The 14,096-nt window shown below is 47.5% G+C and overlaps 1 protein-coding gene across 2 annotated transcripts in view; it reads right to left on the bottom strand.

Moving 5' to 3' along the window:
* Positions 1 to 11,106, bottom strand: part of YPEL2 (yippee like 2) — a 40,395-nt gene extending 29,289 nt beyond the window's left edge. The window contains exon 1 of one of the 2 annotated variants that reach the window (XM_064468339.1): positions 10,967 to 11,106. Coding sequence is in view for 1 of the 2 variants with exons in the window: in XM_064468340.1 (XP_064324410.1) it covers positions 10,967 to 11,029 (63 nt within the window). In the remaining variant the exon portion in view is untranslated. The remainder of the gene's footprint in view (positions 1 to 10,966) is intronic. The other variant, XM_064468340.1, reaches the window with a different exon arrangement.
* Positions 11,107 to 14,096: the final 2,990 nt, after the last annotated feature.

Here is a 14,096-nt window from a genome sequence, read left to right as displayed (position 1 = left end):
AATTTGTGAGCCATATGCCTTGTCCTCCAAGTACAAGGAAGGAGGAGACTAAGTGTGCTCTTTCTGGGGCCAAATGCAGTTGGATTCCAAAGCAAAGCACCAAGCCCTGTCTGAAAGAAACAGATTATGTTGGACAGACCAGCTGGAGGAAAGCACAAAGAAAGGACTGGCAATCACTTTACCTGATTTCTGAATGAGAAGACAAGACTGTGTCTAAACCTTAGATTTCATTGATTTGTAATGAAATGGTGCGGTCCCCCTTTCTCCTTTTTTTTCAGCACTGATAAATATACCATTCATCAGTGTTACTACTTCCCTCCCACACTCTCCAACTTCTTTTCTGCGAACACTTCTTTTCTGCTCAGCTGCCTAGCACTGCAGCACAACAGCTGGAGAAAGCAGTCCACAGGCAGCCTCAAAGCCAAGTGGAGACATAAATGATACCCAATCAGAATAAGAGAAAAGCAATCCCTTGTTTTGTTGTTTGCTGACCCCTCTGTCCAGGCCTCCCAAGCATCGGTGCTCCAGAACGAAGAGTAAAGCAGGAAATAGTACAACGGCATTTATCGAACAGAGAAATGAACGCACACACAAATTATCTGCTGCATGCAGCTTTCTGCAAAAGCATTTAATGAGCATTAATTTATTTGACCTCATAACACATTGAATGTCAGCGAAAATGTTTGACCTTTTAGAAGTGGACAAAAAAATATTCAAGTGAGATGGTATCAGAGCACAGATTGAGATTAACTGCAAGTCCTGTTCTCAGTGCTGTGCTGAGAAGGCGAAACAAATTGATGTCTTTGCTTAAAGCAGAGGAGAGAATAAAGATTTGCAAACTAAGACCTTGGTGGGAAACCCAGGTAAGAAACTGCCTTGAAAAAAAAAAAACTTCAGATAAGCTTGTATATGATAGTCATACTTTATAAAGGCACTACCTTCATATAGCATTCAGCCTGACAGTCTGATCGCCTGTGCACGCTACCCACCAAGAGCTCCGTCCTCATCGTAGTAAGGGAGAAGAGGGAAAACAATAGGAAATGCATTCTTACATCGTACAACCACAGCTACTAGCCTGTGAGGACCCATTTCTCTCTTGAATATCATCTCAAAATGTATTAAATAGGATCTGCATCTCTCAGCAATGCAAAAACCGACCTCTGGTATTTTTTTCTGTCCTCGTGGCAAACACATTTGAATTAAAATACGTTTAACAGCTAACGGTGCATTCATTCTACTGTAGAACAAAGGCATGGGGATGACTTTAGGCTGCGCCTCTGGTTTTTCAGAATGATGAGTTAATGTTCATCAGCCTCACTGACAGCAGGCATTAGCGGAGTCATTCCATTAACTCTTAAAAAAAAAAAAGATGCTTTGATGACTTTATCATCGTGCCCAATACTGTTAGAGAGATGAGTATATGTCACCAGCAACACAATCCAGTATTTTTCTTTTACCATTCTTCAAGAGAAATTTATCTCTGGGATGGACGCACTCAAGCCGACGGAACGGAAATCTGTGCATATTAGGTCACAAGAAGTCAGAAAACTGGTTTAGACAAAAAGAACAAATTCATGGGGAAAAGGTTATCGACACCATTTATTGTGGTTATCGGTGAGAGAATCAGCTGAACATACTGCTTCCAGGCACTACACATGTTAGAGCTGCCCTGTTTAATCCTGCAAAGTTTTAAGCAGATGCCACCTCCATGAAGGAAAAAACATGACACACATTTTATCATTCAGACAACTTCTTGGTTCAGTATTCACCCTCCACCTGTCCAACAGCCACCTTTCACATGAAGCTGCTGAAAATTCAGGAAACACAAAAAAAGAGAAACCCCAGGTCTGTGCCAAACACTTGCTAGACAAAGCTACTGCTTGTAGAAGTCCATATGCCACAATGGCAGAGAATAAAAACCATCACCCACAGGGCTAATTTTGCATAAAGCCCATGTGCAATGCAGCTCAGATGCAAATGTTCCTGTTCATTCTGGCAGGACAAACAACAGGTTTGTTGGGTCTGAGGGTTTCTTTCATGGATTATTTGATTTTTAAGATAAGAAACTTTAGCCAGTTATATATGCATTAGAGCACAGTAAATGCTATAGAAAGCTGCCTGTAGTAGCTTTGAAAAAAAGTCTATTTGGAAACTCAACCTTTCTTCTTTGGTGCCTCTTCTCATTAATATAGAAAGAGCTAGAGACGTACTTATGCTGAGCGCAATGAAAGCACAAGAGGAATCGGGTTTGGAGAGTTCTCTGCTTCTACAAGGTCACAAATTGTAGCAGCCTGCATTGCTTTGGGGTCTTGGTGTGATTCTAATAAAATGCTTGAGGTAAGCACGCTAACTTTTATGAGGGTTTTCTTGACATGGAAATTGCCTTAACGTTGTTGCTTAACGCATTGCAGTTTGAACGAGGAAGATAGTCTCTAAGGTGATACGCTGAAATTGGAGTCTGGGTTTAATGCCCAGTTTTCCTGGTTTTCCCTATGGAACAAAAATTAGTGTCGCAATTTCAGGTGCTGAACCCTGAGAGACCTGGCACAGCTCAGGAGCTTTCATACCCTGATGACGGAGCACTGCAACAATCAGTCGTGGTTTGGGGCAGTTCTGGAGATCCTCACTACCACACAGACCTGCAACAACTCTGGAAAAGATGAAGCCAGATCATCTGAAGGTAGGAGGGTAGGAAGTACATTGTGAAAGGCCCTGAAAGAAAGGATGACCATTCTGAATTTAAACACAGAACACAAGGGAAAGACAAGAAAGGCGTTTAAATAGCATATGGGTGTACACAATGTACCTTTACTCCTTCAGTATCAAGTTTCTGAAATGCACCAATTTCAAACACTTGATAAGATGACACTGCACGCACCTCAGCAGTACTAGCATGATCAACAAACTCGTTACTGACACATGAACCATAAGCGTCCTTCTCCAATGCCTGTACTCCTTCAGGTCATTCTCCGAACCCTGCAAGCCCTTGGAGAGGGAAAAACAAGAGAAATGTTGGAAGATGGCCGGCGGGAATCCTCTGCATTTACTTTTATCAAATATATGGACACAATTGCAATACAAATAATAGGATGGAGCAGGTTTCTCACTTCAACCTCCTTCAACTAGAAATATATATAACTCCCTTTATTATTCCTCTGGATATCCCCTAGCAAGCCACCTAATTCCTGCAGGCCCTAGTTCTCTCTTCTGCACACTGGAGACGCACCCTTCACTGGTCTTGATGATCCTAGAGGTCTTTTCCAACCTATGATCCTATGATTTATGATTCTGGTAAAAAGGATCTGGATGGATGGATGGATGGACAGATGGATGCAAAAAGGCGATGCTGATGGCACACAGTATTGCAGACAATTGCCAGGTAACCACTAGAGGGCATCAAAAAGAGATTCAGTAAGAAGCAGTTAAAGACTATCTGGCCATAGTGAATCAGGGACAGGAACGACGCCAACCATGCTGCACCTGCCGTGCTCCACATACCACAGCCAGCCTGTTAGGAAAAAATCAGAGTTGTTATTCTGCCGAATAGCTATCAATACTGAACCTGTCAAAACTGTCACTGCAATTATATTCATCGCTTTTTAAAGGTTGGGCATTGGTTTCCTTCCTCCCCTCTGCTGCCCCTTTTCTTTTTTTAAAAACCGGCAGTGTGGCAGTCTATGGTCTATCACAACTCTTCCCATCAAAAACAGACCCAGCACCCTTAAGACAAACTTCCTGGTCTCTCTCTGATGGAGATGCTTTCTATGATGTGGAAGGTACATAAAAATGAGTTGAAAACTTTAGAAGAACAAACAGCAAATCCTTAAAACTTGCTTTGGTTTGGAATTTTTTTTAAGTCTGTCTAGCTTTGTCACTGTATACACTATTAATCCATAACTTATTTAAACCAAAGTAATTTTTGAAAATATTTTCTTTATCTAGTTGATTTACCTTCTGCCAATTTGGAGACTAAATCAAATTTAAAAGTTGCTTTTTTTTTTTTTTCTTAAATAGGCAACATCCACACCAGTGCATTTTCAGGTGCTCAAGTGCAACTGTGTGGCAAGAAGCAAGCCCAGAGGACTCCTGCATTCAAAGCAAAAGCTTTCTTGTATTGAACTAAAGGGTGCAACTGACTGGAAAGCAAAGGGACACGTTACAGTAACTCACTGCAGACGGTGCAGACTATAGAGACCAAATGACCATGAGAACTTTCCTACTTCGTTTACAGATCCAAGGCCGGACTCGGACAGCTCAGTGTCAGAACTGCTAGCTCACCCCTCCCCGCTATTCAGAACAAAGCACACCGTTCATAACAATCCACTTGGGCACACCACAGACACCACTGGGAAGAAGGGAAGGGAAATAATTCTGGAAATTTTCACCAATTTCTTTCCTTTACAATTTCATCTCAAATGGTACAGGACAGCTACGACATACACCATCTCACAGGGCTGGCTTCAAAATTTGTTACCTTTTCTGGGCCTGCCTCTGCAACCACATGAATACAGACTGCAAGATTCAGCCTCTTCCGAGGAATGACTGACACCTCTGGCTGAATTCTCTTCCCACTCTCCTACGAGTTGCCTGGCAGCAATATCTTTGCAATGCAGAAGAGCCTGCGCTGCTGATAGCAAGCAGCATGGCAAGCATTATAGCTGCAAGCCGTCTACCTTTGCTTTGCAGGTACGCTCCATCACAGCTGAATTTAATAACCAGTTACAATAGATGCCAGCGTGCGTTACCAAACTACAGGAGAAAACATATATGCAGAAAAGCATCATGGCTGGCCGGGAGAAACTCGAACCGAGCCAGCACTTACTTTTGCTCCTACCAGCGAATCCCACTTGTGCCACAAATAAACAAAAACTGCAAGCTGAACTAATTTAAAACACAAATGACTCCATTTCCTCCTTTACATTTTGTGAAAACTCATGCCAGCATCCCCCGCAATGGGATAACAGTCCTTCATCTGAATTGGCCACGACATGATGCACTTGAGTGAGACAACGGCAATGGCTCAAACGTACTGTAAGATGTAGCTCTTCAATTCATATCCATCTTTCTGCCTAAATAAAAATATAAAATACATTCAACCTGATGGTCACATTTGGAGTCATGGATGAAGGACATCATACTCTGCCAAAATTACCCATATACAGCGTTTTACAAAATGAAAGATGACCCTTGTCTTGCTATTCTAGTACCAACCTGAACTAACGACATCAAGGAAAAGCTCTTCCCATCCAGCTGACCAATTACTGACAAAATGGAAACACTCTTTAGCTTCCCAACTTCTCCTCCTCATTTGCTTTAATTGTGGAACAGTCTAGCTATCCAAATCACCTCTTATCATTACATTTCTTTTGCGCTCCTTACATTGCTCTATTATCTTCCTTTTTGGCAAACGTAGGTATGACTAGGATGCAATTAATTTGGTCTGCTGGATGGATCATCTGTTTCCCTGATAAAGGCAGGGTACTGACAGGGAACACTGTGAGAATGTTTATCTATTTCAAGTATCCTTCCAATATCCTCAAAGTCATTTCTAGTTGAAAGTCGGATCTGCCATAGCTGCCTGTCATGACTCACTATTTGCAAACTCCCCTTGTCCAATCCTCTAAGTTTTCATCTGCTCGGAGGGTTCCTCCCAGAAGCATCTACTAACCAGCCTTGCACCGCCCAGAAGCACGTCTGTCACGGGAGAGACAGTGACTTCATCTTCTACTCTGCTACCTCTGTCTCTTTCTGAATAATGCTAAGGATAAGATGATGAATTTTGACTGATATCTACCAGGAACACTTTATATGCAACAGTTACTGTATTAACGAGGTACGTACTCTCTGTGGCAGTTCAGCCATCATCCTTTTCACTTCCATTTGCATCGAAGGCATTGTCCCCTTGACATATGGGTTGCTAAGTCAGGTGAAGATTTATAGCTTGAGTCTTCACATGACAGATACTTTAGAACTAAATCTAGTTTAAGACGGTCAAGTCAGCTCTTACCTTGCCAAGTTTTGCCATTAGTTCCTCCTGGATATCCTCACTAGCCTGCATGTTACTGCCAAGGTATGTGAACTGACTCCCCTCTTAGAGTTCTGTGCCTACTGATGCATGCTTGAGCTGGGAGTTCCTGGGATTCTCATTAGATTCCCCCCCCTTTAATTATTAACTCCATCTTTTTTTGTGATGCTGGACAATCTGTTTTTAATACCATATTGCTCAAACCATCCTTTAGCAATATTCATCAGTGAAACTTGAATATTCCAGAGTTCTGTGGCCAAGCTATGCAATGCCTAGGTCTCACCACATACATTTTTGTCCTCATAATGAAGTCACTGCAGATGTGAAACAGGAGAAGTGAGAGTGCAGCTTTGACACCACTCTGCCTTCCCTCTCAGTGGATCAAAAAGTTCTCTGAAGGGCAAATTTAAAGCATTCTTGGCTTTTGAAACTTTTAATAGCCTTTGCTCGACCTTGGCAGTTTAGTTCTGTACAACTCACAACAGCAGTGAAAAAAGAGTTAAAAAGGTGCATACTTTGGTGAGTCAGCAAAACATCCCACCTTTTAACATGCTGTACCAACACCTGGGCAGGTGTAGAACGATCTCTAGTGGGACATGTAAGCCTGCGCACAGGGACCGGAAGGCAGCTCTTACGGGTTGCATTCCCATAACTTCCAATGACTCACAATGCCTGGCACTACCATTTGTTAAAGCAAGAGTGAAGCAGGGATAATAGCTATTTACTAAAAACAGAGGAGTGTGATTAGCTTTAATTAGCATTGTCAAGTGACTTGAGATTGTCAGGTACAAGATGTGGGAGAACTAAGTCTCATTAATTATGTTATTTCCTGCAGCCTTAAGTGGCTTGGCCAGTCCAGTGACGCTTCCGGAGATGAAGCTGCGCCCGATGTCCGATACGTCCCATATCAGCAGGTAAAAACGCTTTCAGAGAGGCCTGGCAGATGTGACTATCAAGTAGAGGGTTGCAAAGCCAGAACACAAGAATAATCAGCTACTTATGCACCGCAAGACAACTACCTGCTCTGACAAATGAGGAACAGGAAGGCAGGTAAGACATGGCAGAAAACAGACTCGGAGAGAGAACTGACTGCCAAACTTCACGCAGGATGAAGAACAAGGACTAAGGGGCAACAGGGAGCATCTTTCAGTCCCAGACCCAGCACTCCTGAGCAGCAACCCACCCAGACAACTGTATTTTCTGCCACTGGGAGGAGTGGCTGACACACCAGAAGGCTGTGCTGGCATCCAAAGAGACCTGGACAGGCTGGAGAGCTCAGCCAAGGGGAACCGCATGAAATACAACAAAAGCAAGTGCAAGGTCCTGCCCTGGGGAGGAACATGTACCAGTACAGGTTGGCAGCTGACCTGCAGGAAAGCAGCTCTCCTGAGAAGGCCCTGGGAGTGCTGGGGGGCAGCGAGGTGACCCTGAGCCAGCACCACTTCTTGGGGCCAAGAAGGCCAATGGCGTCCTGGGCTGCATTAAAAGGAGTGTGGCCAGCAGAGCAAGGGAGGTTATCCTCCCCCTCTACTCTGCCCTAGTGAGGCCACATCTGGAGCGCTGTGTCCAGTTCTGGGGCCCCCAGTTCAAGAAGGACAGGGAACTGCTTGAGCAAGCCCAGCGGAGAGCTAGCAAGATGATCAGGGGGGCTGGAACATCTCCCTTGTGAGGAAAGGCTGAGAGACCTGGGTCTGTTCAGCCTGGAGAAGAGAAGGCTGAGGGGGGATCTCATCAGTGCTCATAAATATCTGAAGGGCAGGTGTCAGGAGGATGGGTCTAGACTCTTTCCAGTGGTGCCCAACGCCAGGCCAAGGGGCCACGGGCACAAGCTGGAACACGGGAAGTTCCACCTGAACATGAGGACAAACCCCTTCCCTGTGCGGGTGCCAGAGCAGGGGCACAGGCTGCCCAGAGAGGCTGTGGGGTCCCTTCCCTGGAAACATTCACACCCCGTCTGGACGCGGTCCTGTGCCCCTGCTCTGGGGGTGCCTGCTCAAGCAGGGGGTGGGACGAGATGATCTCCAGAGGTCCCTTCCAACCCCCACCATTCTGGGATTTTCTTCTCCCCAAAGATGACAAACTATAAAATGCCTTTGTTTTGGTAAAAAGAGATCCAGACCCTCAACTGGCATCGCACCACCAACAGATGTGCTGATTTACCAGCTAAAGAACTGTCCTAAAGAACTGTAAAAATCCTTGAGACAGAATAATCCGCCTCTTCTACGGACTCATCTTGGCTTCTGGAAGGAAAAGGAAACCCTTTCTTAGCCTTTAGTTACTGTCATTAGTTCTAGAAGACCAGATCTCCAAATTAGCAAGCACAGAAAAGAGGGAACATCCTGAAGGACCATCTTAGAGGTCTTTGTCAAGGAGGGGGAAAAAAAAAGATGCATATTTTGCTAGGGTTTCAAAGCAATAAATACACTCTGTACGCCATCCTGCCTTGAACATCAGTGATCAGCTTCAAAGCAGCTCAGAGAGCTGAACTCTGGTTCTCCATTCCAGACTCCACTTTGTGATCACTCCTGAAGCCCAGTGCTCCTGCACTTCATAGCTGACCTCTAATGAAGACTCTGCTTAAGTTCAGGCAAACAAAGGTTTGCCAGTTAATGACCGAAGCCCAATGAAAGCCTGGCTTCATTGGCATTTCTTCAAGAGGCTTCCACACACATGGTCAAAGGCAAGGCCATGATGCAAGAACAACAAATAAATACTTTTTACTCCTCTGCAATCCTCGTGTAGTACCATGCTAGATCAAGGAGCACACACTTTCTGAACTGCTAGCTGGGACCTACACCAGAGTGACCAGTTCCTTAATTAAATTCTCTCTCAGCAACAGGTATTCAATCCATGAGTCAAGGAGCCTCTGAGGGAATGTGGATTTGCAGGTAGTGATGCCGTCTTCCTCAATACAACCCTGACTCAACTACCCACACTGAACAGCAAAGAAAGGAAATCACTAATTCAAAATCCATGGATCCACTAAGGACACAAGGGACCAATACACTTTTGCCAGTTATTCCGAACCTGGTACCACAAGGGACACACCTGCAAAGAAAGTTTAATTTAAAAAAAAGCAAACCTTGACACCTTCATCAGATGAAAGCAATGCCTCTGTCCTCCCTTCAGCATTTCCAACTTTAGCTCCAAAGCACAAGGCTCACTTTTAGATGGTCTTTCAATAGGAAACAAGAATTGGGGATACAGTGAGAAAAAGAGAACATCTTAATTCTCTATTCAAGCACTGCCGTTACACAGCAAACAATGTTTACAGGAAACCAGAGTCGGGGATCCCAACACGATGAGATCTTTAACAAAATCAGTGGGAGTGCTCTGCAAGAACGAAGTCACAAAATGCATCCTCTCCAGGCAGAATCCTCTCATGGACTATAAGCAGAGCTCTCTCAGTATTTACTTGTTTACAACCACTTAACTCAGCAAAGGCCTCTCTGTGCTACCCAGCATAAGCTTTAAGTAACTGTAAACGCATTAGCAGAAAATCCTTATCTGGAGTGTGTAGCAGGCGCTGAGGAAGGCAGTGTCAGGAAGGCAGGTGTACTGTCCCACCCCTCGCTTAACTGCTGGCTGCAAGCTAAGAACACTGGTTTGATGGGCCTTCCTCTTTATTTTAAGGCAGAGGCCAGGGAAAAAAAAAGTGGGGACAGATTCACTCCAGCAAATTGTGGGGGAAGGGGGTGAGGTTTCGACTTCTGTTTCTACATCATTAAAAACGCATTTTAAACTAGAACATTTCAAGTTCTTTTGACTTAAAAAATCAGCATTAAAATCCTATGCTACAGATCTACAGCTCGCTCCATGGCTGCTTCATCTCAAACTTCTCCAGGTTTTCTGATCAAAACCGAAACTTTCTGTGGAGAAGCACAAGGCAAAGGACCCCTGACATCTCGACACCCGGTGAACCTCTGACCCCAGACCTCAGTGTAGCACTCTGCCGAAGAGGAAGCTGCTACACCCTTAACCAGAGGTTGGAGCAACAGCACAGACCAGCTGAGTTACCCCCACTCCCTGTGGGGGACCGGTTTCAATGCACCACGTGCAGAAACTGCCTGCCTTTGACACCGAGCATCTCCCAGGGCTGTGGATGCCCTCTCCAGGGGCTGATCCAGGCGCCCTGCAAGCGTTATTTTGCCACACCAGGCGTGATGTCACTTCTGTAGCACAGAGCCACAGCCTGCAGCTGGGGAAGGCCTGGTCTCCAGGGGCTCCAGCAGCGGTGATGGTAAACAGAGCAGCGGCGGGGCGCTTCTCCCTGGTCAGCAGCCAGCCTTCCCGGCCGCGGCTCGGAGGTGCCCCCAGAAACCCAGCACCCAGGCGGAGATGCTGCACCTCTCCCTGGAGTCACGAGCCTCACGCACACCGTAGTGTCGAGCACGGATCCCACCTGAGGGTTTCAAGCTTTTATTATGCATTTACCTGCTACAGCAGGATGAGTCGTGAGGAAGAACCATCCCCTGCTCCTCCTCCTCCCGGGGTTGCCTGGCACCGCCGGCCAGCCCCAGCCCCGCTCCCGCAGCTCCCTCCTGTTGATCCTCGCTAGAAGAGCCCGGGCGAAGGCGAATCCCTCCGGCCTCGTCTGCGCGCTGCCCCTTGGACGCTCTCCCGGGCTCGGACCCGCTGCCCTCCCGCCTCCAGCCCCTCGCCCGGCCCCGCAGACAAAGGCCGCCGCTCGCAGCGCCCGGTTCCGCCGCTGCCAGCGCCGGGGCCGCCGCACGCCCCCGGCCCGCTCCCCTCAGGGGAGGCCGCCTCACCGAGGGGCCGCGCGGCCCTGAGGAAGCGTGTCCCCCCCCGCCAAACCCGCGCAGCCCCACCGCGGCGGGGAGGGACAGACGGACGCGGCTGTGGCGCAGCTCCCCGCAGCGGCCCGGCCCCGGCCCCGCCGCCCTCCCGCACCGCCCGGCCCTCGCCCCCCACCGCACTCACCCGCCGCCGCCACCTCAAGCGCGTCCCCAGCGCGGAGCGATCGCGGCGGCGCGACGCGACCATGCAGCCCCGCAGCGCCCTCCCCCTCCCACCGCCTCCCTCCCCTTATAGCCGCTCCCGCCTGCCTCCTGCCCTGACCGGCACCGCCCCGCGCCAATCGCCGGACGCTGGCACATAGCAACACCCCGTCGGTTGGCTACGACCAGCCGCAGCCCATTTTTCCACGACCAATCACAGCGCAAGGCCGGCGGGGCGCTCCCGCCCTCCCCAGCGCGCACACACACACACTGACCCCCCCCCCCGCGCCGCCTGCCTCGCGCAGACGGCAGCTGGGGAGGCGGCAGCCAATGGGAGCGGCCCTGGCGCTGCCGGCGTGGAGCGCGGGGGGGGGAATAACAAACAGACGCGTTTCCTCTTAAAGGCGCAGGCGCCGCTCCCGCGGATGGTGGTGGGGACCCACGGGGGGCAGCCGCGCCTGCCCACGGGGCCGCTCTACGACCGGCGCTCCCACACGGGGTAGGCGCCAGGGACGGCCCCGGGCCGCAGCAGCAGCCGGTGGCTGATTTGTACATGCGTGCAAAAGCGGCACGGGGATGTGCGGGGTGGGGAAGATGCGCGGGGGGCACCGCAGTGCGCCGGGGCTCCAGCCTGCGCCCCTGCGGGAAACCACGGCCCAAAAGCTGATGGCTAAAATTTTAACAGGTGGCCAGTTTTGGTTCACGGGAGCCCTAAACGCTGCCCCACCCCAGTTCTTCAGAAGGCACTTCTAATTTTCAAACGGCCTTTAATTAGCGATTTTCACCTGCACCCACAAGAAGGGGAGCGCCCAGCTGCGGCACGCACTGGGCTGCCCTGGGAGAAGGCCAAGGCAGAGGATGGAGGGCTGCGGGAGCCGTACTCTCTACCGGACTGCATTTTATTTCTGCCATTAAACACCCAGGCAGTTTGCCCCCACTAAGGGACGAGCGGGTTGTTATCGCTGCCCGCTTTCCAGGGAGGTCATTTCGCCTCTCCTGGTGGCTGAAGCCCATGGCATTGGGATGGACACAGCACAGCTCTGCCACAGGCCTGGACAGCCCTCAGGCAGATAATGAACGTCCACCAAAGGTAAAGCACCTTCTCAAATGCACCGTACGACCATAATTAGCATGAGGACTAACCGTAAATGAAGGTATTCTATATTTTTCCTAGAAATTACCATTAGCTTCATCCCACCGCTTACCCTGATCTATTTCAGTGGTGATTTTGGCAATTGCACACCCATAAACCTGCAGGCACTCATGGTGCAGACCCAGTTTGAGCACGCACATGTGTATGTATACGTACACGCACGTACATACACGCATAGGGCAGCGCACACGCACACAGCCAAGCCAGAAAAAAGAGCAAAATGACATGCAGTCACCTCAAAGCACTGTGATTAAGAGACAGACAGCACACAGCTCCAAACGAGCCGATTTGGAGGCTTCTCACTGCACGTTTTAGCTTCAGCTCAGGACGGCGCAGCACGCTGCTTCGTGAGAAACGGTAGCGGTCGTTCATCGCTGCGTAAGGTGCAACTCAAGCAGGGTTTTCCATCTGTCCTTTGCTCACATCAAGGGATAAAAGTTACATATCTTATTAGCTGAAAGATATTTGCTTCATGAGTTTATTCTCCTTTAACATTCTTCTGCTTTAGCAAATTCTTAAGAATATTTTAAACAATTCTCTAGTAATTGGTAATTATTGGCACTGCTAGGGCAATGTTCTGTTCCATACTTTAAATATAGGGACTCTAATACACGCAAAGCAAGAGGCGGCACAAGGTAACATTCCTCTTAGTTGTCATACTCTTTTTTTTTTATTACATGCGGGTAGAAAAATAACCTTCTACCTCGTGATACAAAGTAAATACAGTTTCCTTCCACCCAAGCAAACCTCACCCCTCTGATGGCATCACCCACGCGCACGCCAGCGAGCTAAGGGATTCTACAGACCCTGTTTTAAAATACAGAATGACATTTCCCTCCCCCATAAGCTAGCGGTGCTACCAAGTACAATTTAAATGTGCTCTTAATGAACATTTTGAGCACCATGGTACCAGCAGCTACTAAATACCCTCAAAGGAAGAAGGAAATTGCCATATTATCCTTAGGCTGCTACAAGAGCAACAGGAGCCTACTTTGAAGGCTTACTCTAAGCTTCTTCTTTTCTTAGATAACCTCCTTCCTCTTCAAGCCCAGCAGCAAGAGCTAACACATCGGGGGTTTAGACCATCTCACCAGTGCTAAACAAAGCCGTGCTTAACAGATCCAGACCAGGTTATGCGCAGGAAGTGGTAAAAACATTTGCTTGAACTTCAAATCACCAAGACTTCGGAAAAGTAACCGCAAGTACCCGGAGTTGAAACCGTCAGCAAAGTAAACACCATGAATCGGATGCTGCTTTTTTTTTTTTTTTTCACCCAGAAGTGAGCTGCGCAGCAGCATTTTCAGTTGGCTAATAAAAATACATTATTATTTACAAAAGCATGAAGTTTCTTTACATATATGTACACACACAGAGCTCTGTGTTGTAATAAAGTTGCCTCAGGACGGTGCTGAATTGCAATGACGTTGATGGAAGTTCAGCACCACCGTGGAAATCCAGGGCTTTGCACACAGGAAAACAAGACCATAAAAAAAGTGCCAAAATTCCTTCTTTAAACAGTGCTAATCCCCACGATTTATGAAAACTGGAAGCTTTTTAGGTGTAGCAGTACTTTATTAGCATCATTTCACTCACTTTCAAAGAATAAAATGCTGGTTGGGTCCTAGTTACTTTCTCATTGAAGGTTCTAGTCGCATTTTCACATTTGATCCTGCGTTACAGTGTTTGCAAGCTTTGCGAGCATGGCTTCAGCAGCAGCATCAATGCTTTTGCTGGGCCAAGCTCTTGGGAAATTTATTAATTTTAAAAAAAGATCTGAATTTTGGATCTAACCTATTTGAAAGCTTAGCTTTCAACTGAACAGCTAAGCAGGATTTTTAATTTCTCCATTTGCAAGCATCCATTTTTTGGAGCTGGAACAGCATAGCTAGTGTTTCCCTGCTTGGTGTCTTTCATCAGTTTCAACTTTAATTATAATTCAGACAAGAAAAGCCTAATGGAT

This window comes from Phalacrocorax carbo, chromosome 17 (genome assembly GCF_963921805.1).
Source record: "Phalacrocorax carbo chromosome 17, bPhaCar2.1, whole genome shotgun sequence".
Lineage (NCBI taxonomy): Eukaryota > Metazoa > Chordata > Aves > Suliformes > Phalacrocoracidae > Phalacrocorax > Phalacrocorax carbo.
This window is presented reverse-complemented; position numbering and strand designations above follow the sequence as displayed.